Raw genomic sequence first — 25,620 nt, forward strand, 5'->3', positions numbered from 1 at the left:
CATGTAAGTGTCTGCTCCCTTTAAGTAGCTGCTTAAAAGAGTCATAGAATTAATCAAAGTTTAGTTGCTGGTGATCATAAATAGCCTAGAATGACTTTGATTAAATTTCCAGAATTATATTGATAAATAAATCTGTGTGAATTGGTGTTGTGAATAGCTGCCTATAGAAACCCTTTCTCTGTTTTAGATGGACACTTACTGTCCTCTCTCATTATATTGATCCATGTGTTGCTTACACAGGCATTACCACACTCTTCAGATTGAAGAAATGTCTGCTCTTAAACACAGTTTGCTTTCTCTCCATATTATTATCTTGCCTCAATGACACTTGTGCCATAAATGGTCTTTATTTTTGAGAAAATTTTCCGTGGAAATGCCAGGATCCATTGAGGACCTACCCATGATTTGTGTCTGATTTGATTTTATATTTGATAAATAATAATGAAAAAAAACCCAATATGTTGTCCTTTTTATGTATTCTTGTAAAACCCAAACTAAACAGTGAAATGCTGTTCAGCACAACTGTTTTAATTTTTATGTATATATATATTTATACTGATGGGAAAAAACAAGCTGTTTATTATTTACTGCAGAGAAAAAGTGACAGATTTGCTATTTGTTCAGATATTTCAAAACGCATCATATAAGGCAGGAAAATTAAAGGGACTATATACTATTCTGCTGACATTTCTAACACTCCAGCTTTACAAGCAGTGCTCCCAGTTTCTACTAATAATTTGGGTAAAAGAGTCTCCTGAGCCATTCAAAAAGAAAGACTGTGTTCTATACCACACCCCATTACTTATACAAAAGTTGAAGAGGTCCACAGTGTTGTAGCTGTTATTTTTATATTTGTCCCTGATTTCTGTTGTCAGTACCTTAAGGGCATGAATGGATATTTCTAGCAGTTCGTCATGGTGACATAGTTAGAGTCATGGAAATGTCCACTGACCACTTTTCATGGCCTTTATTGGATTAAGTGCTCATGTTATTCTTCAGACAGTGGTTCTGTATCGATATCCCCTTCCCATTAGCTTGGATTAAGTTAGTACCAAATTGACTGCTTTATCTGTGTCAGCCTGTCAGTTTGAGAGAGATGTCTTACTCGCATGATTGTCTTTGAATAGGCTTCTTCCCCCTTTTGAACATCTCAACTAGCTTCTTTTTAGGTCTGGTTTTGAATATTGGATGTCCGTTTAGAAAATAACTGCATTTTTAATAACATAACCATAACCTCTTGTTTTGCTGTTTTCCTGGCACCCCCTACCCTTCAGATTTTCTCAATAAAAAGAAATAAACCAATAAACTGTCAAACCATTATCACCCCTGTCAGCGTTCTGAGCCAGGAACAAAGTCATTGCACAACATGGAAAAAAAATACAATACCAGAGAAAATCAAAAGAGAGACAGAGGTAATGGGAATAGTAAGAACCTATAATCTGAATTACAAACAAAAAACATTGTTTTTGTTGTTTTTGTCATAGCAGATGTTGACAACAAATGAAAGGCACCCATTTTCCTTTGCTCATACACAGTACAGGTAGTAACGTTATAACTATACACACCTGGTTCCTCAGGATAACATTATCTTAATGCTACTGTTATGGTCCTTTAACATGACTTAGCTCAAGGAAATAAACAGGTATGGAAAAAAATATAAAAGTTCCCAAAACCTTCAATGTTAAATAAAATCAATACCAAGGCTGGTATCTCTGGCACTTATATGTTGTTCTGGATTATTTTTTCCCCCAAGGGAATCATCGTCCCAAATTGTAACGGTTTACAGATAGACTGGAAACAGACCAAAGGAGGCACAAAGGGTACATTGGACTAGGGGTGTGCCATTTGAAAACCTGTTTTATGACTATGTATGTGAAAATGAGGCCTTTTGGTAATCATGATATTACATGATATCATGATATAATCATTGGTAATTTGATATAAATTACGTGGTTATGATGGGACAAGTAGCATAACCCTAATAAATCAATGAAAATATTAAAAGCCTTTCAGACGATGCACTGGTTTTGCATCTACCTTGAATGGTTTGGGACACAATTTGGTTTTCAGTGGTTTCACTGGATTTGGAGACAATTTGGATTTCATGGACTGTTTCTACAAACTGTTTATGTAACTGTTAATTAACTGTTTAATTTGATATGTTTAAAACACACATTTTAAAGTTATGAGATTATTATGGATATAGATGACATATAGACTACTTCAGAGTTGGCACACCCCTACTTTGGAACCTAAGACAATGAACAAAGCCCTACTCAGCTACTTTGTCTTAAAGATAGTGGCCAGAAAAGATAGGGGATATTAAATAGACTATCACGTATAAGCATAATCTATATCTGGTATTCCACCTTCTCTGTATCCACGGTTGGTTCCATAGCTTGGATTTGCTGTGTGGTTTAGGGTGCTCCTGTAAAGGGTTGTATTATTTGAGGGGAAAATTGTATGAATGTATGTCATGTCCTCAACTTTTGCCTTTGGCTGCAGGGGCTGTTGGGCCGCCAATGGCGTCATCTGGAAACCAGGTGTTCCGATCTCTAAGATCGACGTGTCCTTAATGGTACCAGATTCTACATAGTCATCATAATGCTTGACAGCACTACGGGACCCAACATCACGCGCATAGACAGTATGATCATCAGCTGTAAGATATCCTGCCCGATGTCCATACCAGCAGAAAATCCCAAAAATTAAGAACAGGGAAACACATGCAGTCACCCCTCCTATAATCCCTGCAAGGGGTAAGACAGTTAATTCATCTGTACCTTGATCACCCTGACCTTGGTCAGCACTAGGCTGAATCTGAAGATCTGCTGTCTCTGTTCTGGCACAAGCAGGGTGTTCATGCTCTGAGTCAGTGTTCAAATTCAACCCCCCTGTTCCTGTAAATGGTGTCCTTCTTCCTTTACTGACAACAAGAGGCACCACACAGATAATATAACTTGACCGTGGTTGTAACTGAGTGAGTAAATACTCTCGGCGGTCTCCAGGGACGAGTGTCTCTGTAATAGATCCCATGGCTGGGTTACTGCTTAGTCTTAACCAGGATAGCCTGAATGCTGAGGCTGGTTGAGCAGCCTGCCACGTAATATGGGCTGTCTCTGGAGTTAAAGGCTTTACACTGATCAACAAAGTTTTGCCAACATCCTCACTTTCCCCCTCTGCAGAATTGTCCTGTCTCAAGTCAGGGTATCTGTGTATGGGTCGCCTGGACTTGAGTGTGAAGAGAGAACCCTGGGGAAGTGTGAGGGTTGTTGTGGTTGGGGTTTCAGTTGGAGAATCCCCTTTATCTCTTTTAGGTCCATCAGCTCCCCCTGCTCCTGCAACTCCTCCAACTCCTCCAACTCCTCCAGGTCCATCTACAGCTGCCTCACATTGCTCCATTTGACTTGTGAGGTCCCTAAGTGATTTGCCCCTGACTTTTTCTGGTCCATGGCATGTTAGACCCCTTACTGTTACTGACGAACCTCGGACATGCAACCAATCGTGGAGCCAGCGTAGGTTGCAGCCACAATACCAGGGATTCCCACGCAGAAGTAGCTGTGAGATGCTGTCCAAGTCCCTGAACAAACCCCTAGGAAGGGTTGTAAGGTTGTTGCCTGACAAATCAAGCTTCTGCAGCCTGTGCATACCATCCAGTGAACCTCTTGGCATGTGAGTCATAGCATTTTCCTGTAGGTATAGTCGAAGAAGGTGCATGCTAGGAAGGTTTAAAGGTGGTGACTGAAGAGAGTTGCGTACCAGAGAGAGCTCTGTTAAATTAGACAGTCGTGAAAATGTGTCATCTGCTATACGTTGATTTGCCAACAAGTTCCCGTCGAGAAAAAGACGTCTTAGTGAGGTAAGTCCCCTGAATGCATGTGTTGGAATTGTAGAAATTCGATTGTCATCTAATCTGAGCTCCTCTAGTGATGATGGCAACCCTGATGGTATACTTGAAAGGTGGTTGCGTGACAAGAAAAGAAGTCGTAGTCTGGGATTATTTGCAAAGGCTTTGTCTTCAATGCTTACGGTAGAAATTGAATTATCATCCATGTGGAGCTTCTCCAGCAAGGGTAAACGTGCAAGAGCTGCACGAGGCAGAGTTCGTATGTTGTTGTCCTGAAGGTGGAGTTCACGTAGTGATGGAGGCAGATGTGTTGGAAAGTCATCAAGTTCATTGTCATAGAGATAAACTACTTGAACAGTCATTCGCCGTTCTAAGGAGGTTGGTAGGCCAGCATTATCAATACGATTATTTTGTAAATAGAGCACAGCTGCTGTTAACGGTAAAGGTGGTATGATGCTCAGTCCACGGTCATTGCAGTAAATAAAGCCATCATCACATCTACATGCTGATGGACACGGAACATCACCCTGAAGCTCTGCCTCCCCAAGTGCTGCCTCGGTGATGGCAGCTGTTGCTGCTGCAAATTCCAGCACTTCCACCAATAAAGTCAGGCAAAGGAGAAGCAGGAACAGCCAGTCCCTGAGCTCAATCACGCTTTCAGTTGCCATGGTCTTTCAATATCCTGCAAACTGCTCAACTCTGCTAGTGGTGGGAATTGGAGTGGAACTTTTTTTTTCCTGCTGCCACTTTTTGGACCTGTGGAAAAAATAAAGAGAAAGGTGAACAAACTCTACAGATGTTAGTGACAGCTTCAATTACACTACTGTAGACCCACCTTGTATCACTGAATTGTACACTACTTTAATAACTCTTGCACATTTTCATTATCTCTTTGTTTTTTGAATACATACAGTTGCAATCAAAATTATTCAACCCCCATTGTAAATCAGATTTATTGTCAGCTATTTGCAATGAACAAATCAAACAAAAGCAATTGAAATAGTTCAACACAATGAATACTTCAAGTGTTTTCCCCAAATTCGACTGAAAATGCAACTTATAATGATTTCTCCAGTCTCATAATTATTCAACCCCCTGAATAAAATATCTCACAACAGCACAAATATGCAAAACAGGTGTTGTATCAATCACACCTGATGCAACTAATCAAGGGCTTCATTAGTTGCACCAGGTGTGCTTGAGCTGGAACACATGAAATACCTGAACTGGCTAGGGGCGAAAATGTATGAAATACCTGGACAAGGCAGAAAAAGGAAGCTATCAACGGCTGCAACCAGATTTCTGAGAAGGCTGAGAAGGTTGTGAAAAACCCTTGAGTGATTGCAAAAGACCTGCAGCAAAACTTGGTGGCAACAGGCACTGAGGTTTCAGTGAGCACAGTAAGGCGCGTACTAAACGCAGAAGGTTTCCATGCCAGAACTCCAAGACGTACACCACTAATGGCTCAAAAGCCGGCTCAAAATCATATAAATAAGCCCCAGAAGTTTTGGGATTCTGTTCTCTGGAGCGATGAAACAAAACCGGAACTTTTCGGCACAATGGATCAGCGGTATGTCTGGAGGAAGAAGAAAGAACACCCAGTCGAGCATGGTGGTGGCTCGGTGATGCTCTGGGGCTGCTTTCCATCCTCTGGCACTGGAAACCTGCAGCGTGTGGAAGGCAAGATGGATTCATTGAAGTATCAGGAAATCCTAGGAGAAAACATCATGCCATCTGTGAGGAAGCTGAAGCTTGGGCGTCACTGGACCTTCCAACAGGACAATGATACCAAGCATACCTCAAATTCCACCAAGGCTTGGTTGCAGAAATCGTACTGAAAGATTCTACAGGGCCATCACAGTCACCTGACTTGAACCCCATAGAAAATCTGTGGTGGGATTTGAAGAAGGCGGTTGCAGCATGCAAACCCAAGAATATTACTGAACTGGAGGCCGTTGCTCATGAGTAATAGGCTAAGATTCCTCAAGAACGCTGCCAGAAGCTATGCATCTCGTATGCAGCAGGTCATAACAGCAAAAGGGTGCTCCACTAAGTACTAAAGTAGCTTGCCATATAGGGGTTGTATAATTTTGAAACTGGAGAAATCATAATAAGTTGCATTTTCAGTTAAATTTGGGGAAACCACTTGAAGCATTTGTTGTGTTGATCTATTTCAATTGCTTTTGTTTGATTTGTTCATTGCAAACAGCTGAAAGTCTGTACATTTTGACAATAAACCTGATTTGCAATGAGGGTTGAATAATTTTGATTGCAACTGTATAAAGAAAAAATCAGTTTAAATTTAGTCTGACATTTGAAAAATCCAAACTGCATTCCACGGCAACTTTAATTTGCAGCTTAATTTGCATTTGGGATTTAGGGGGAAACCACAGATGTTTGATACAAATTATGCCAGTCTTTAGAAACTGTTTCTCAGCAGTAATTGTTTCCAAAATAAGTTGAATTATTCAAAGACACATCCTGGACTCCCCAAGAAAGATAAAGGGAAATGGGGAGGGAATAGCACTTGCAATTAAGATGGAAATTAAGATGAAAATGTGGCCAGGAAAAGTGACAGTCACAGAAACTATTTTTTGTATTTAAGACACCAGTGACAACATTCCTGCCTGCATATACCAAACATGAAAAACTGCTTCAGGAAAGTGGAGATTCAATTGCACTTTCACCATGACGGATATCTGGTCATTTAAGGAAGGCACTTGACAACAATAAAATTAAATAAATAAACAGAAAAAATATTGTACAACAGTTTGCACCTCTATAACCTCTTGATTACTGGTGGCTCATTAATCAGTGGATCTGTTGCTAACATTTTTTTTTGACAAATCCATGATGAGTTAATGAATGCCTTGAGAAATGTAATATGTGATGGATAATCAGTAAAGCAATATGTAAATGGTAAAAAAAAAAAAATACAGTGAGAAAATAAATTATTTTTTTCATCATTTAATAACCAAGACATAAATTAATTCTTTATTTACTTGTCAAATGCTTTTCACAGATAATCATTTCACAGATAATATGCAGAGGAAAAAGGGAGGTGTGTAGGCGTTATCACCAGTTGGCCGATCTTAGGTTAAACTGGTTGTACACAACAGGATTTTTCTGACAAATTGACCAAATCGGAAGCTAATTTCAACAGCTGATCAGGTGGTGTAAAAGTGGTAAATAAGTCGATCTTGGATGACTGTACTTGGATGACTGACATTGGCAATAGCCGTTGACAGAGAAACAATTGTGACAAAATGCGATAAAGCTCGGTATACTTAATGATGATATTGATATTACATGCATTCCGACCATGTATGCGTTTTATTGTACAGATAAGCCAAATATGAAACTCATAAATAAGGAAACTGCTGGTGGAATTTGTGTATGCTCAGTTTACAGTCAGATTTAACCGTATATAAGTTTGATGACCAATATATCATTTTCCATTACGTGATTACCAGATTGCAGTTTGGGATTTTGATGATTTTTGTTGTCTATACGTTGCTTAAAAGTCCTATTTATGTCTGATCCTCTACTACGTGCACCCTTAAGACATAAACTAATTCTGTAAATTGAATTCTGTAAGTTGACGTGAGATCCTCACCATTTTTTAAAATCTGTTTCAGTCATGAAGTGACTGTACAGCTTTAGCCTTACTTATTTTTTACTGTTTTAAATTTTAGTCTTTAAAGCCAACATTCTGCTTGTCTGAACTAAGTCAGAATTGATTGATAATGAAAAGCTGTAAATTCAACTAGCCTTCACCAACGACAGCCTTTGTAAACACTTCTGTAGTGAAATGATTGACAGCAGTACAGGTCCTCTGTCCTTGTACAATTGATAAATAACTGAAAATCATGTAACTGAAAACGCAAAAAAACAAAAAACAAAAATGTGATTAGCAACCACTTTAATCAAATACATAAGAACAATAGAATAATAGAAATAAAAGTAAATAAATAAGTTATATCATAATTTTTATTCATCAGCTTTTGTTGAGTTCATTGTTTAAAACTAATTTATTTCTGGTTTTCTTTAGCTAGTTAATGTCCAAATGTGTGCATAATTGATCATTTCTTAATTTATTGATTCATTAATTTGTCAATTAATTTATAAACAGTTTATCATTTAATGAGTGGAACAAAGTTTGAGATCAACAAAAGCCTTGATCCAAATTCAGCCTGTGTCAAAGCCTTATCACAGGTTTTGCTGGAAGTTTGCTGCCACAAAAGTGACACAACACCTGTTTGTATTCTTACATGTTTTGAGCGCAAAGGTGTGTGAGTTTTCTGTTGGGGCCTCATTCTTTTTTGCTGCCTGCTCTCTCGTGGGGGTGCAGTCGGGCTTGTTTGTGTTGTTGGCCAGGCCAGATGGGAGTTGGTTAGCTGCCCCTCGGCTGCACACATTGTTGCCTCAGGCAGCAACTGCATGCAAAACAAGCCCTTGAACAGAGCTAGCTCACATGCAAAACTGATCGAGTTGGTTTTCACAGATAGGTGAAGAGTAAGATTAGTAGTGAGAAATAATTTTGCATATTGTTTGCTATGCTTATTGACGGCAATTCGTAACAGGTGTAAGGGAGGTCTTTTAAAGAAACTGATTTACCAAACAAATAGATTTTCTTTTATATTTAGAAAATTCATTTTCTTCAAATCAGCTCCAGAGACATCATTGCCACTTAAAAATGAAGCAGTACATAAAGAACATTCACCATTTATGACTGTCACTGGTCATAAAAAGAGGTACTTTGGCAGAAAATGGGGAGCAATTTAAATGTCATATTTAATTGTTTGCTCAGTGTGTATACATGTGAGTATTTTTAGAGTAAACTCAACTGTCTTCTCTACTGGCTCATGTCTTTGTGTTTGAGCAGGAGGATGAACAGAGGATGAATTAGTTACCATCTTTTGGAAAATATATATATATAGAGAGAGAGAGAGAGAAAGACAGACGTATGCCGTGTATGTGTGTGTTATTTAACATTGCAATCACGGCTTTGTAGACAGATATTGTACTCCATGTTCTTAATGAATACAGTTCACAATGCAAACACAATAGCACAGTTACACTCTTGCTTATCCACCTTTATTTCCAGCTCATTTCCTTTTTCCCTACATTTAAATGGTTTAATCACTGGTCATTTTCTTAACTGGCCCTTTTCCCCTGCTATCTCTACAGATGTCTGTAGTATTTTTTAATGTTCTCTTTTCTACTTATTTGTTTTTGTTTTAATATATAAAATATTAGAGGTTAAGTTGTCTCGAATTGTTCATAGGTCTTTGTCCTCTACTGTTTCAGGTCTTAAATGACTGTTCCAGCAATTTATCTTGTTTTATGTAACATTCTATCTAAAAGACTAAAATTGTAATAGTCACATACAAAACTGTTATAGTCACATGAAAAAAATATCTTACCTTCTTGAGTGAATTTGGTGGTACTTTTTTTTTTTCCCTTAGATGTAGCGCGTGAGTGAGTGTCTGTGTGTGTACCACTGCGGATGGATCAGACTGTTCAATAATCTTCAGTCTTGTTGGATTTCCAGTTACTTCAGTGAGTGATGGCCTTCACAGCCATTACTGATTCTTGTCAAATATAGGCACAGAGACAAGGGTAACTCCATCCAGAAAAAAAAATTTCCAGTCTTAACCAGTCAAAGCAGTCACTGTTTGTCACCACACCCAAAATCAAAAGAACTTGTAGCTGATGTTTTGAGTTGAAGTCTCAGTTCATCCAGAGGCGTTGTCATCATTCTGATTGTATATCACATGGTGATGGATGGTACTGCTGCTTGCATCACTTTTGAGACGCCATCACCTATTAGGAACACAGAAGTCACAACGGTGAATGAATGCATTTATATTCTAACTGCAGTGTTTTCAAATCCCCACATCTTCGGGAAAAAAGTCTTGACAAAATGGGAGCTTTGAAAACTTGGGAGTGAAAGGAATTCAGCATACAGAATTAAGTGGAAAATCTCTTTTACAGATGGCTCTAAGCTACAGCCCAAACACAATATTGATACTAACTGGGTCACTTTGCTGACAGGGCTGAAGAACTGGATGGCATTATGCAGTTATTATCTCCACACAGTTTGCCTCATTATGCAACAGCAAAACAAAAGACTTGCTTTCCCTCATAACATTTACAGATGCCTCAGTAATTTCATGGCATGAGTCTAAAGTTGTAGTTTGTAGATATTTGATTGTTTTGTGTTTATGTTTACCACAATGGCCATTACGGGACCCTGAGTTTTACACTGGTGACTATTATCTTTCATTGCAACACTATGATGTATTTCCCAATCCTAACATGTGGCTTTGTTGTGGAAGAGTTTGTATTTTTTAAAGTCTCTCCCAGGGCCCATTGACTCCCAATCTAATGGATCTTATACACATCAATCAGAGATGCAGTGTTCAAAAACAATATTCCTGGCATACAGGACACACTGTGGGCAATACAGAGCGAGTCAGGTGGAAATGAATCACTGGAGAGCTGTACTGACCTGCGTGGGGAGACGGTGTACATTTCCATCTCAGAGTTAATTCAAATAGAATGATTCACTGTAGTAATAAGGAATGTGTGGGTTAATTAAAATCAATTATGGATTTGGGGATTTTTAGTGAAAACATGCTGGTTGTTGGTGCACAGAGGAGGAGCAGAAGGATAGATTGATATTGATAGATTCATAGATCGATATAAATTGATATCAAAAATTGATAAACTTCTAAATCTGAGATGCATTTCCTGCTGTCCTGAGCTTAGAGCTGACTGTTTTGCATTCCTTTTTTCTACTCATTATACTCTGCCCTACACTTCTAGTCTCTCTTCTGCCTTTCTCACATCTTTTTGTGCTTATTCTCTCTTTCGTTAAAGCTTGCCCTTCCCTAACCCTCCTTTTCTCTTTTTCCTTTTTCCCCTCTCCATCCCTTTTATTAAGAGATAGTGATAGTGTTGCTAGAATGTGATGATCAGATTTGATGGAAGTTGGTCATGGCTGCTGCTGCTGCTCTGACTCTGAGCCTGATTGTATGTACCTACATGAGAGTGTCACTGCATTCAGCTTGTATTACTCCATGCTTACTGCTGTTAATGGCAGCAGGCAATATTTTATATACTTGGGCCCTGGTGCATGGCCTCACAGTCCTTGTTTGCGCTTGTTGTAAGGTGTCCTGTTTCTCATGTTTCTCATTTTAGATTTCAAAAGCATGCTCAGGTGTGCCCACTGTGTGCATTTATTGCACCTTTTGGAGAATCGTGCATTGAACCGGACTTAACCGCAGTCTCAGCACCAATCTATTACCCAAAACCCTTTGCAATTATTTGTGAGGTCCAATTACTGTAGCTGGATTTTTTGAGAGCAAGGCTTGGTGGACACAGCAATATTCAAGCCAACAATGTGAAGAAAGATATACAAATAAAGTTAGTCCTAAAGTGAATTTCATCATTAATATACTTTGGTGGATTAGTGTAATATAATTTGGTATAACAAGGATTAGTGAAACAGCTTATGTGAAACAAATCAGGTAAAATAACTCATTAAACTGAGTGTTTATAGCCTATACATCGTTTTATTTGGAGATGCAGCATGCAGCTTATTTTGCTATGGTATATCGTTAAAGTTTGTCATTGTGGTCTTATGCAATTTGCCTCTTTGTTGAAGGGCTTATGAACTTTGTTCATCCCCAAATGGAAAATGAAGTTTAAAAATTAACTGGACATAACCATTTTTTAATGTTTTGTATATTAGCATTTAAATAATCACTGTGTACTCTCTATTGGTATCAGCGAATTGTGAGCCATGGTGAACACCACCAGATTGTAATGAGGTCTTGGGGACTGTCCCAGATGTTCCCTTGTGTGCTTGATTACTTGTACACTTGTCCACACTTCAATGACGTCACCAAAGTGTGGACTTGGAAGAGAACCTCAGGGCTTACGGCACCATTTGGGAAAGGGCCATATAATAAAGCTTGTTCACTCTCAGTAGTGAAAACTATTCTCTAGAAAATTGTAAATGGAAAAGGTGTGTGTGTGGAAACCATTTAACCAACCTGTGCACGTAACCCTCCCCATCTCTGCCTTTCAATTTCTCATTTAGTGACTGAGGGAGTGAAAGAGTGAAAGTGAGGGAGCGCCAGATGGAGAAGGAAAGGGAAGAAGGAAGATTGATGAGTCTTTTGCAATGAAATTTGTAGGCAAAAATTACCATTACGCCAAGCAGGGTGTAATCCCAACACAGAGCTTGAATTCACCACACACACACACACGCTTGCACACTCTTTGTCTTAAGTTCATGAAGGAACATGAAATCTTAATGATCCCTCACACTGCTTTGTCATAAAATATTACTAAAGTACATCATTAAATAATTATTCTGCAGTAGATCTAGTTCATTATTAATTCAGGGCAGGACTTGATAAATGGTGTTGTCATACAGACCTATGTGAACAGTGTAAACAGACAGAGTAGTTTGTGTTCATATCTGATTAGTAGCACATGAGAATAGTAATAAAACACTTAACATTATTTACAGTATATCCCTTAGGCTCTGGTACTGTAGATATAGTGTGTATGTATTGGGGGTAGTGGGCCAGACTTTATGTGTGTGTGTGGGTGGGCACATCTATCAGTCTTCCAGTCCTGCTTCAGAGATGGACACAGTGATGGTAGCCTGGTGGCCTCTGGACTGTTTGTTTAAGATATTTTTTTTTGCCACTAATATCACTGTCACATTTCTCAAATCTGAAACACCCTGATGAAATCCTCTAAATCAGAACCATGAACTAACGAGGTTTCGGAGTTTCTATATCAAACCTGTCCTCAGGGCTCGGTCTAATTATGTACCATTCAGAAGAAGGCGAAAGAATGTAATTACTACACCAAAGTGTTTGGCCAGGTATTCTTCACAGAATACCTTGATGAGAGGCGTTTTGAAACCAAGCTTTTTTTTCCCCTTCCGGCCTGGTGACAGCACAGATCTTAAACTGCCTGTGGCTCTGAATAGTAATTTGTGTGTGTGTCTGTGTGTGTGTGTGTGTGTATGTGGATGATCTGATGTTAATTAACTAAAGGTAATCAAGAATAACTCGGCAATGGGAGGGAAAATCTGTGGGAGATGTACAGACACAGAAGGATGTGACCAGCCTCTCAACACGGAGCCGCACACAGCAGCCTTTTTAGCATGAACAACCACAGACTGAGAGACAGGGAGAGAGAGAGAGAGAAGGGCAGTGGAGGAGGACAGGGAAGGAGAGAACAGGAGAGTTGAGGGTAAAGGGTAAACAGGATAGAGAGAGCAGAGATACCATATTTAGGGGATTTTCCATCATGCCATTTTCTAAACAGTAGTCTTCTTCAAACTCCTCTTTTGAATATTCTCTCTCTCTCTCTCCACCTCCACCATTCTGTATACACACAAGTACTACACACACTGATTCTTTTTCCTTCCTTGTTTTAGTTATTTATTTATTAAATTGGCTCCCTTGAATCTGAGCCTTGCTTGATATAGTAGTATGTGAAATGAAACAAAAACTGAAGTATGCGGTGCCTTTAAGGATGATCACATTATTGGCTCTAAACGTGATGGACAAGACATTTACATTCTCTTTCATAACAAGGTTGATTCTTAGGATTGATTTCTCTGTTGCCTGTTCTAGTTGCTGCCGGCTTGACATTTTTCGTGTTTCTTTTAGCAGTTTGGCTAAACTCAAACAAAGTAATGTTTGATTTGTTGAAGCAGGTGGGACCAGACTGTTCTTTTTTTCATACTGTGCTTGATTTTGATCTCCAGTCTTTTCATAACAGACCTGTTGTATTTATCTCTATGTGTGGGCTCTCACTGGTTGTAATTTAGCTCTGAAAGACATCCTGCTAGGAGGTTTAATGCATACTTCACTGTGTGGCATTTTGGGAGTAGGTTTGTCTGTAGTACCTGCAGTCAGAAAGATTCCTGCTGGAGACTTACTTTACTTTCAAATTTATATTCCAGAATTCCAGGAGAGAACTATATGAAGTGTGTGTTAGTGAATATAGAGACAACTGCACGCACACACACACACACACACACACACCTGGTATGCTTCAGCTGGTGCATATTATTTTTATTTCACCTCCAGCTGGACCCTGAGGTCTGCTTTAGTAGTAGAAACAGTAGATAAATATGAGCACTGCCTCACAACATTTGGACAAAAATAAGGTGCTGCTCAAATATAGCGATGTACATGATAGAGCTGCTAAAAAGATAATCACTACTATTTTAGCTTGATCACAAAATCATGATTATCATTTTATTATTAAGCCAACAGGTTTTTCTTTCATTTTCTGCATTATACGCCTGTATTCATTAATGCCTTGAATGAAAATTGTACTCCTCATTTGTTACATTAATTAACAGACCTTTGAAATGCTAAATATACACACAATTTATATAATATGAATAAATATAAATAATTATTCCCCATATAGTATACAACCAAATACGTAGTTCACACACAAACAGGGATTTCATAACTGAATGCACAAATCAATAAAAATATAACTTCAGCTATTTACAGACTTTAGCAAGACTCAACAGTAGAGCAATCGATTGCTAATTATGATATATCAAAGCCACAAATCATGTTCCTGTTTAATATACAACCATTTTTTTTTTTACTTGAAGATGACTGGTATAACTAATAGTCTAATAATTTCATTTAGACAGCCTGTTATAAGTTCTGATTTAAAATGTGTGTCTGTTCTTTTACACTGTAATATGATTAATGTAGGCAGATATCTATGTTTAAAAATGCAGGAGCAGTTTTGTTGGACATAAATCAAAAGAAGTAAGCACTTGTCCTATCTGTACACAGGTGTGTGTGTGTGTGTGTGTGTGTGTGTGTGTGTGTGTGTGTGAAAAAGAGAGAGAGAGAGATGCCTTGTATATAGCAATTCACATGGCTCTGAATCCAATCTCCTCACAGTTACACTCAGCCTAGAATAATTGTCACACTGTCAGACTATCTCCAGTTCAAAATCTCTTTTCCTCAAACGCTCACTCCCTTTTCCTCTCACTGGCTTTCGGTTCTGTCTTTCTTCCTTTTCTGTCAGTCTCTGCCTCTTTCACGCACACACATCTGAGATTCGCGCACCTTACACAGCACTGTATAAATGCAGCCTATTAAATTTGATGCAGTGTTTTTTTTCAAATAATTTATGCTTTACCTCTCCTGCAATTTCCCTTCTTTCCTCTTTTCACTTCCTCTCTCGCTCTCTTTCTCTCCCCCCATGTCTCTCACTCGCTCTCTCCTGCTCTCTAATGACCTGGCAAATGCTATAAACAGGAATCACATCCTGTCAACCCTGTTCTAGTCTTTTCACCCCTCTTCCTCTTTTCTCCATTCATGTCACTTTAGGTGGATTATGTTTGAACTCATCTCCTGCTTTTATTTTTACTGTCTCTTCTGCATGCCATTCCAAAATGTTTTTGATTGGCGTTATGCTTGAACACTTTGACAATTGCTAGCAAAACCCAAGGTTATCAAAAAACCAAGGATCCTAATCATTTTAATCATCTCTCTTTCTCTGCTGAGAAATAGCACCACCTTGTTTTGTTTGTTTTTACGTTTCATCCCTTCCAAGCTCTCAGACTCACTTTCCCCCTTTTTCTTTCTCTGCTTCACTTGCTCTCTCTGTAGCTGTGTAAATGATGCAGTGTCTGGAAATAAACAGGCAATTTAAGCACTGGATTCTTCACAGCTTTCCACGCTCTGTCTTTTAGTACATCGCGCGCACACACCTTTTTTCTCTTTGCAGCAGTGCTCGTAAACGGCAGACACAAGTGCTCAGATAAACACACGAGCACAACACATGGACTCTAAGCAATGTAGAGAGATATGCCTACAGTGTCCCTACAGTGAAGATGTTGAAATTCTTTTCTGTTTCATATTTACAATGAGAAACCCTATAGGTCATCACTTACCAGTGATGATCATCAATCCCTTCTAGGTTATCTACCGTTCTACAGAATTCACTTTAGTCCCTAATCCAACACACCAGCTCCAGATAATCAGTCGAGTGGATTAGCCGGATCAACTCAGCTGGATTAGAGCTGGAGCTAAATTCTGCAGGAAGCTAGATCTCCAGGAGAAGGTTAGAGATCACCAATTTACACACAGCACAACATGTCTCTGTTTATATAAAGCTGCCTTTTGCATTTAGGTCAGTGAACATAGTTGCCTAAATTCAGTTGGTAAATGTGCCCTGCTTAAAGATCATCATGTGGAACTGCCCATGTTCAACAAACAGTCTCTACTAAGCTGAACATGATTAGCCTTCCTCTGGGAGGCCTTTGCACTTTTTTATAGCTTAATTAGAGCCAAACTACTAGGCATCAAGCGGTCTGTGAGAGAGAGATGGTACATGTAAATTTGTGTGTTCCAGCCTACATTACAGTTAGTATCAGTTTGAGTTCACTGAGCACAAATGAAAAATTTCTTGTGCGAGCGTGTGTATGCACATACTGAGATTCACACAAAGTTGTGTAAAGACACTTCGAAGTGTTACTCCGCTTATACCACAGCAATTTGCCAAAGATTACAATTTTACAAAATGTAATAATGAACTCACACTTTTTACATTTATGGCATTTGAAAGGCACCCTTATCCAGAGTGACTTACAAATATCTCATTTATACAGCTGAGCAGTTGAGAGTTAAGGGCCTTGCCCAAGGGCCCAATAGTGGTAGCTTGGCAGTGCTGGGGCTTAAACTCCTGACCTTCTGATCAGTAACCCAGCACCTGTAACCACTGAGCCACCACTGCCCGACATTTTTAACAGTTTATAGTTGCATTTAATGTTGTGGAAGATCCGCAAGACATTTTCGTTCCTGTTAACACGTATAAACAGCTCTTCCCTCTTCAGCATCTCATCAGGATTCTCGCTTCAAGTTAATACGTTTTTGTTTTTTTAAATGCAGTTCGTCATTTTACAGAGAAACTAGAAAGCGTAAACTTCTCTGTCCTTAAAACTCTCCTGTGCTGGGAAATTTACAAAACACTGTGACTGTTACAAAGTTCTGACTCCGAAACTTCCATAAAGGTTACATTCAGTGCGTTTACATGGACAACAATAATCCACTATTAACCCGATTAAGACAATACTGTGATTAAGAAACTACCATGTAAACAGCAATTTTTAATTACTTTAATCTGATTAAGGTTATGCTCGAAGTAAACACTAATCGAATTAAGACACGTGGAGTACTCCTGTCTTAGTCGCATTATGGACATGTATTACAGACATGTAAACACCTTAATCACATTATTAACGTCATGTGGGAGTTTTCACCGAATTTTGCGACAGGACACTTACACACACGGCAGTGCTCAACATTTTACCGCGAACAAGAGAGTACGGCTGCGTCCGAAACCGCATACTTACTTGCTATAGGCCTGTAGTGGGGAAAAATACATGTATCTTGGCTACTATATAGTAGTTAAGTACGCGGTTTGGGACGCAGCCCACGGCTTCAAGCAGTCGTCTATTTGCACGTACAGCATGACAAATAATTAACTGCACTTAAAGCGTTCGTAAAAAATTAAATAAAAACACCCAAAACTGTATACGGTGCCATAACGAAGACGAACTGTATGTTGATACGTGAAATTCTGGAGGTAATGACGTGTGCCGTTAATCTAATTATGTTCTATAACATGTAAAACGGGTACATGAAAGGAATATTCTAAAAGCAACTCATGTAAACACCTTAATCACATTATTATCTTACTTAGAGTAAGGTTAATAATTAGATTACTGCTGTCCATGTAAACGTAGTCACTGACATGTCCTAATAAAAAACTTCACCTTATCAACAACAAACACTTTTTTAAAAAATCCATTTATTATTAGATTATGTGGCGCATCTGCCATACAACGGTTAAAAAACATGACGTCTTTTATTAATAAATGCAAAATCTTAATTGTTGCCAAATTGTTGAGGTAGAAAAGGAATAAAGCACTATGGGGCATCCTGCTAATAGAAACAATCCATATCCCTTTGTGTCGGGCCGCATCACACCAACCCAGCATTGATTATTTTCCTATAACAGTATGCCTTGTTGCATTTTATTCCTTACATAACTTCCAGATAACCAAAAACCACAAAGTATTACACTGCTTGTTTAACAGGCCTTAACAAACCCTAACCGTGGCAGTGCACAATGCTTTTGTAAAACTACCATTCACATATTTATTAGTGGTAGACACATTCATCTGTCAATAATTAACTATACAGTGGATCTCAATACTCAACCTGAGAGAAGGGTGATAATATTGCTATTGTGCTAGATAAATTGTTTTTCTTGGAATATTATTAAAACTTTTGCTCTTGTTTCTTTTTGAACATATTTTAGTACTATTAATTTTAATTTGTAAAAAAAATCCTGCACTTTACACATTGTTTACATCGCAAATTTGTGTGTTCAACATCAGCAAAATGAAACATCGCGATACAAATCATGTATTAAAAAAACATCAGCTATGGTGATGCGACATTTATGATATATCACACATCCCTACTTAATACAAACAATATTATTATCGCAGACATATCCTTGGCTGTGTTTTTCATGTAAAATACTGCTTATTAGGGATTATGAGTATTATTTAAGCATCTTGATACCGGAACTCCTCTAGTATTCATTTACTTAATCGAGTATTTAACAAGACACGTTAAATTTGTGCTTCTATGATTGTACGATTACGTAGGTTTTTGTTTTGAACAAGCATGTGGTGTAGATCCACAGAGAGTGTCGGCACACAATCAGCTGATATTGCATCTGTACATCAAGTAAAATAGCGATTTCTAAACAGAGCTACATCTGGAAATACCTAGCTAAAGCAGATAATTGTGTCCGAGTGGAGATATTTTTCTACAGTTGGACTGGTCATTAATTGGTCTCAAACTTGCCTCACACATGAAGATGTGGACATGTTTATGTTCTGTTGTCCCATCCAGAGTGAATTCTCCCGCCTTGCACTCGGTGTTACCGGGATACTCTCCAGATACACTGCACCCTAACCAGAATAAAGAGCTTACTGAAGATGTATAAATAATATACTGTATATTTTATAATATTAACAAACAACATATTAGCGTTTGAGTTTAGTAAAAACTCTGAAAAAGTTGAGGCCCTGTATTTGGGCTATAGTTAAATTTGTTGGAATTTTCCTTTCAGAGTTTCAGAGACGAGTTTCTTCAGGTCTAGATCTTTTTTTTTTGTTATATTGTTATTTGTAACAATATAAAATGTCCATCCATAATTCTTACATTGTTTGTTACATCTTACAGCATTTATATTTGAAGGAACATTTCTTAAAACCTGAACATGATTTACTAAATACTGTTGAAGTTAAACTTGTCCACCCTTTCAAAACAAAGTCACGCCATAAGACTACTTTGTGTGAAAAAAACAAATGTCCAAGGCCCTGACCAGGAGCTGATTTGCATGCAGGAACCACTTTTGCATGTGCTGAAGTCTTAAGGATTTTTTGAGCTTTCACTTTTCCGCAGCCATTTAAACACATCGAAGCAGTTCATAGGATAGGGTCTGGGATATTCCATCACAGCAATAATGTAGGAAAGTCTTTGAGCTGCAGTTTAGTGTCGTATGGCTGCTCTTTAGTACTCTCCGTGCTCATGAACAACACTGCCTTTCTGTTCACTGTCCACCTCAAATGGCATTCACAGTCCAAAATCTGTGCACGACAGAAGAGCATTTGATTTGACTGAAATAAATCACTCTGTGACAATGAATAAAATGGCCACGTTGATTAATGAACGAGGCTGATGTACATCTCATGGTGTCTATGACAACCTCGGCCTGGCAGAAGATGAGACAAAACTGCTCATTGTTGTGTTGGAGTAGAGTCTTCTCTAGAGAGGCCTTTGTGTGTGTGTGTGTGTGTGTGTGTGTGTGTGTGTGTGTGTGTGAGTGTGTGTGTGAGTGTGTGTGTGAGTGTGTGTGAGAGTGTGTGTGAGAGTGTGTGTGTGCACGCACGTGTGCGTGGAACTGTATAAGATGTGTGTGCGCTCTTATACAGTTGTAATAGACACCGTTCTCTTTTAACACATTTCCACACACTCTTCCTGCAGTATTCATTAGGAGATAAAGGTTCATTTTAGAGATGGGATGATAACACTTTTTTTTTTAGTTCGATACCGATACTGAAACCTTGAGTATCAGCCAATATCGATACTCAGCCATTTATTATTTTTGTTTTTTTAACTACAGAGATTTAAAATGAAATTTTAAGGGAAGCAACTTAATTAAAAATATACAGGAAAAATAGATCACTAAAATGCAGCTATTTCTATTCATAAACGTCACACAAATATAAATAAATATTATAAAGTGTAGATACGCTAAAATCAATCCTAACAAAAAAATTTCCAGCTCTAAAATATCAAATCTTTTCCAGGACAAAAAAGGGTCATTTAGTGTGAAGTATTTCCATACCGCTGAAATGAGAGCAACTCCCACACATACGCTTTGCTGACTATCTGACTGTTTGTTGTTAACGTTAGGCCACATGGATACTGTTAACACTTGAATTACTTTAACCTGCTTTATTTTGTTGCGCTACAAGCAATTATCTGGTATTTCAGGCTGTATTTGTTACAGGATTGGATCTAATTCATTCTTTTTTACCCCTTTAATATCCCATCCGCCATTTTTTGCTGGTATTGGCCCAATACTGATCCTGAGTATCGGATCAGTGCTGTATCTAATTAATTGTTTGAAACCATTATAAACCATTAATATTTTGACCAGGTTCTCCTTTGGTCCAGATTTCTAGAAGTGCTCTAGTTTTAACCCACTGTGTAATCAGAGAGTCTCAATAAAACCTCTAAAGTCCAACTGCATAGTGGCAATTTACTTTGTGCTGCAGCTGTGTATTTTTGCAAGCCTTAAATGCTTTTGTTTAAGTGTCAGCTTCAAGGCAGGCCAGCTCTTTGTGTGTATGTGTGTGAGAGAGAGAGATTTCCGCTGTAATCCGCACAGTATTGTGGCTGCAGTATTTTTATCATGCTGCTGAGCGCAGACTGACCCGTGACGCACACATCAGAATCGGTTCAGTCAGAATCGACGTGTGAATTAAACACAGCTGCAGCTGCTGACCGCAGAACAGATTATGAAGGCCAAGACTGTAAAATCCTTGACTGAAGCCATTCAATGTCAGTGGGTCTCTTTTGTACTCCAATTTCGGTGTGTATAGAGTGTGCACAGAGACTTCAGAATGGAGCGGAGGGGCTTACATTTTAAATTATGGGGATCTTGTGGCTGGTCCTCAAGTGCTTCTTTAAAAAATGCTGCCTTTCAAAAAACAAAAAGCAGCAAAAGATTTCTTGTTGGTCTGCTAGTGTTGAGGTCAGGTTTAGAATAAAATGATTTAGATATGTTTATATATACACGTCAATGGAAGTACCTCATAGTATGTTTGTGTTAAGAAAAAGGCATGGAATGGATTTCCTCCAGTTTCTGTCTCTCTCAAACTATTACCTTAAATAGAGTTGAGCAGATTTGCTGTAATTGGGCTTCAAGTAATCAAGAAATCACATTTGCACAGTAGAAAGGCTTAGTAGTGTACAATAGCAGTTTAAAGGATTCCTGATACTTTGACAAATCAGTATTTCAAAAGTCGCACTTTATTACAACAGTGAGATCACGCACATAAATAAAACTGACACTCAAGTGCAGAAACATGTGTGAATGTCCGTGAAGGCTTGCGTGCATGTGATCGTGTGTGTGTGATGTTTTTCTCCGTGGTCCAATACGGAGTGGTTTCATGCGGAGTAGACTGTGTTACACACTCTTCCGACTGTGCTGGCATGGCTGGAAGCTCATGCTGGCGAGTCTACAAAAACCCCACTGTTTTCTGGCTGTCACCAACAGGGCAGGAAGAAAGAGGAGAGACGATGGAAAGCGATGAAAGATAGTGGCGTTATCACCATGCACGCGCACACACACACACACACACACTCGCACTTTTGCAATCATCACCTGCCACCACACGTTGGGATCATTTCCATCTGTGTGTGATCTGATGTGTCTGTAAATCATCCTCAGCTCAACGTGGACCTCTGTAAGTTTTCAAGTGCACTGTCAGCCTCTCAAATGTTCATATTTATCTCTGCAAAAGTGATCACTAGCTGCTAAAAAGGAGGTAAATGACTTGGGGACAGTAGCACGTTTAGTCTTCAGATAGCGGTATGCTCCTTTATACAAGAGATGCAGAGGGACAATAACCATAAATCAGAAAATATACACTACACATCTTATTATAGTGAATTACGAATTTAAAACATTTTGACAGTCAGGATATTTCCTGAACATGTCTTTTAACCAAAGCATGCACACACACTGGCGTATTTGCAGTCATCACCTGCTACCACACATTGTGATCATTTCCATCTGTACGTGCTCTCACACAGTGTATGTGCATCTGCAGATCATCTTCACCTCAACACCTCTGTAAGGTTCTTGTTGCACTGTCTGTCCTTCAAATGCTTGTATTTATCTCTGTAAAGGTGATCAATAAACGAAAAGGCTTCATTTTTACGACCGATGACCTGTAGATACTTGAGCTTTGAACAAAACCCATGACTCCTTTATACAACAGATGCTGAAGGACACTAAGCTAAATATTACTACGGAATTAAATTCACATTGTAGCGTCCATTTTAGGGTTTTAATTTTAATAATCATTTATTGATAGTGTCTATTAACCAAGGCGCTCCCTAAGGTGTGTTTGTGTTGTTACTACACTGTGCACTCTCCGAAATAAAAGCTACTAAACTGTACTTTTCTTTGTCACTAGGGTGGTACCATTAATGGGTACATCTTTTGTACCTTTAGTGTATATCTTTATGCATTTACATTTTTAAGACACATCTTGTTGACCACTAATGTACGTTTTTATAGCTGATTAGAGGTACAGTACACCATATGCACCTTCAGAGGTATAAGTTACACAGTAAAGGCACCACCACAGCGACAAGAAAAAGTACAGAGCGTGTATAGCTCTGTAACAGGTTGGGAAGACTTCGACCCCGAAACACACCAAAACAACTCGACATGTTTCGTATACGAAACGCTTTTATTTGGGCAACACGTCCACTTATTTACCTCTAAAATGTCTGAGAAGAATGTTTGGCTCTTAGTAAGTTAATAATAGTAAGTTACTTAGCCTCGACTATTTAATACACTTAAATACCCGATATTTACATTTTATCAAACTACCTTTATTTTCACTGCCTGAATAAAAAAAAAAACGTTTCTTCATCCAAGTCAAACCCGTTTAGTTGTCTACAGTGTAATAAAATGATCCCGCTTCCTCTCGTCAGACGTTTCTGAGAGTAAGAAAACAAGCCGGTTAAAACTGGTAACGTTAGACGACGCTTTGGGCAAAGCAAACGAACAAAAAAACCTCTAAACGCTACCTACCTGTGTCTCAGTCATCCGCATTTCTCTCCGTGTGGCTTCGTTCTCTCAGGAGTTAATGAATAACGACCTCGCTTTCCGTTAAAAGCCGTTAAAACGTTTGTGGCACGCGCCGGTCTGTTGTGAGTGCCGCGCGCACAGCCTCTCGCGCTCTGCTCTCTCTGTCACACAAACGGCGCGCTCGGCTCCGCGCGCGCGCGCTCCACCCCTCTAGCCCCTCAACGGACTCAAACCGTTTTGTGGGCCAATAGAAAAACAAAATACCCTTGTAACATTAGAGACAGCGTCTTAGCGATATGATTTGTTATTAAAATAAAGATTAGGAAGAAGTGGTCTACGGTTGTCATGTTGCACAAGGGAGACCCTTATAACATAAATTGGGGTTTGTTATTAGTTTATTGTGCAGGGACACGGTAAATGTAGTCATCCCCTTGACCCATATGCAGAGGACAGGGCCACTTCATCCTGTACACAAAGACAACATGCGTCAGCCACCATGCGCACTAAGTGAACGTTTTCACACATTCCACGTGAAGGTGTCTAAACATTCCAAGTGCAGGTGTCCATGCGCTCCATGTGAAGTAGTGTAGATGCATTCCAAGTGAAATAATGTCCACTCATTCCACGTGAGTGTCCAAGCATTCCAAGTGAAAGTGTACATGCATTCAAATTGAAAGTGTCCATGCATTCCAAGTGAGTGTTCATGCATTCCAAGTCAAAGTGTCTATGCATTCCAAGTCAAAGTGTCTCTGCATTCCAAGTGAAAATGTCCATGCATTCCAAGAGAAAGTGTTTCTGCATTCTAAGTGAAAGTGTCCACGCACTCCATGTAAAAGTGTATCCACACATTCCAAGTGAAAGTGTCCACGCTTTATAATTGAAAGTGTCCATGCACTCCATGTGAAAGTGTATCTCCACATTCTACCTGAAAGTGCCCATGCATTCCACGTGAAAGAGTGTCCATGCAGCCCACATGACAGAATGGCTATGCATTGAAACTGAGTGCCTAGACTCTCAAAAAAACTAACTAAACTAAAAACTAAACTACTATTTCTGGTCAGTGAGGGGATACCCTTATCTTTAGTACTTTTAATATGTGTCTTTCACCTGGAAACATGAGTATATTGTACCTAAAAAAGATTTTACATGCATAATTATAATTTAGTGTAAAATTGTAAAGGTACACTAGCCTATATGCACCTTTCTAGGTAAGATAGATACTAACGGTATAAGGTATGGTTGATTGTATCACTCCAGCAACAAGGAATGGTACAGTTTAGTACCTTTTTTCTGGGACTGTAAGGAGAAGCAGTTCAGAGAACAGCCTATAATATAACCACAACATGGATGTTTATTCTGTTTGCATTTAGCTTTACCACTCATTTTCACTGTGCATAGATTTTAGATCTTTGGCACTTGTCCTCTCTGCTCTTTCTTAATTGAATGCTCCACTTTTGAGTTTGTAGACCTTTTTGACGCCATGCATATTTCTCCTTTGACTCAAAATATACATACGTTAGCATACACTGTGTACGTGGGTGCAATTTGCACAAAAAACAGTCAGACAATGGATCTGTGCCTCAGAAGGTGCCAGGCCTTTTTTGCAGGCTAAGTGAGGCATAAGACTGGCCACCACAATTGCCACCAACTCTGGCCCTAAATCATACCCCTGAGAGGTCTATTACTCCCTTGCCGTTATGTCTAGCTCATCTTGATTTAAATCTAGTGCATGCTGATTTAAAGCTTCGGCAGTGGATGTGTTTGGTATTTGGAGGAATTCAGTCCATGGAATATTTGAAACTACAAAGAAACTATGGATATAATACAGATGTTAAAATGCATGTAAGGGGCTCTGGTTGTTTCCACCTAGCATGGCATGCAGTAGTATCTCAAATCATGTGACAAACTAATCACACCTGGCCTGTAACAGCAGATACTGTATTTGACCCTTGATGTATGACACAAGTTATCTATCAGCAATATATTTGCCTCAGCAATAATCAAAAGCAAAATGGATATGGGGAAGACAAGTTTGCGGTAGGGCATCTATTTAATGTAGCCCATCTTATATTAGACCGGTCCTTCAACTGCCAGGCCCGTGGTTTAGCCAATCCAGATGTTGCTATTGCTCAGATGAATGATTAAGCTGTGTGAGACTATCCAAGAAGAGAGTCAAGTATTAGTGAATGCATATATACTAAGTGGTAGGAAGTGACTATTAGGCCTGTATGTGTGTGTAAGCCAAAGTGTTGGCAGGGTTCTGGAGTGTCAGACACTAA

General features: G+C 38.9%; 2 protein-coding genes across 2 annotated transcripts in view; one reads left to right on the forward strand and one right to left on the reverse strand.

Moving 5' to 3' along the window:
• The window catches only part of macrod1 (mono-ADP ribosylhydrolase 1), an 87,051-nt gene that overhangs the window by 14,398 nt on the left and 47,033 nt on the right, over window positions 1-25,620 (forward strand). The window lies entirely within an intron of this gene.
• On the reverse strand, window positions 241-23,991 carry flrt1b (fibronectin leucine rich transmembrane protein 1b). Its single transcript, XM_053631068.1, has 3 exons — window positions 23,345-23,991; window positions 9,274-9,673; window positions 241-4,603 (listed from the first exon to the last, which is right to left on the reverse strand). Exon 3 carries the CDS (start codon window positions 4,513-4,515, stop codon window positions 2,335-2,337), a length of 2,181 nt encoding a protein of 726 aa, XP_053487043.1. The 5' UTR covers window positions 4,516-4,603; window positions 9,274-9,673; window positions 23,345-23,991; the 3' UTR covers window positions 241-2,334.

The sequence above is a fragment of the Ictalurus furcatus genome, chromosome 8 (assembly GCF_023375685.1).
Source record: "Ictalurus furcatus strain D&B chromosome 8, Billie_1.0, whole genome shotgun sequence".
Classification (NCBI taxonomy): Eukaryota; Metazoa; Chordata; class Actinopteri; order Siluriformes; family Ictaluridae; genus Ictalurus; species Ictalurus furcatus.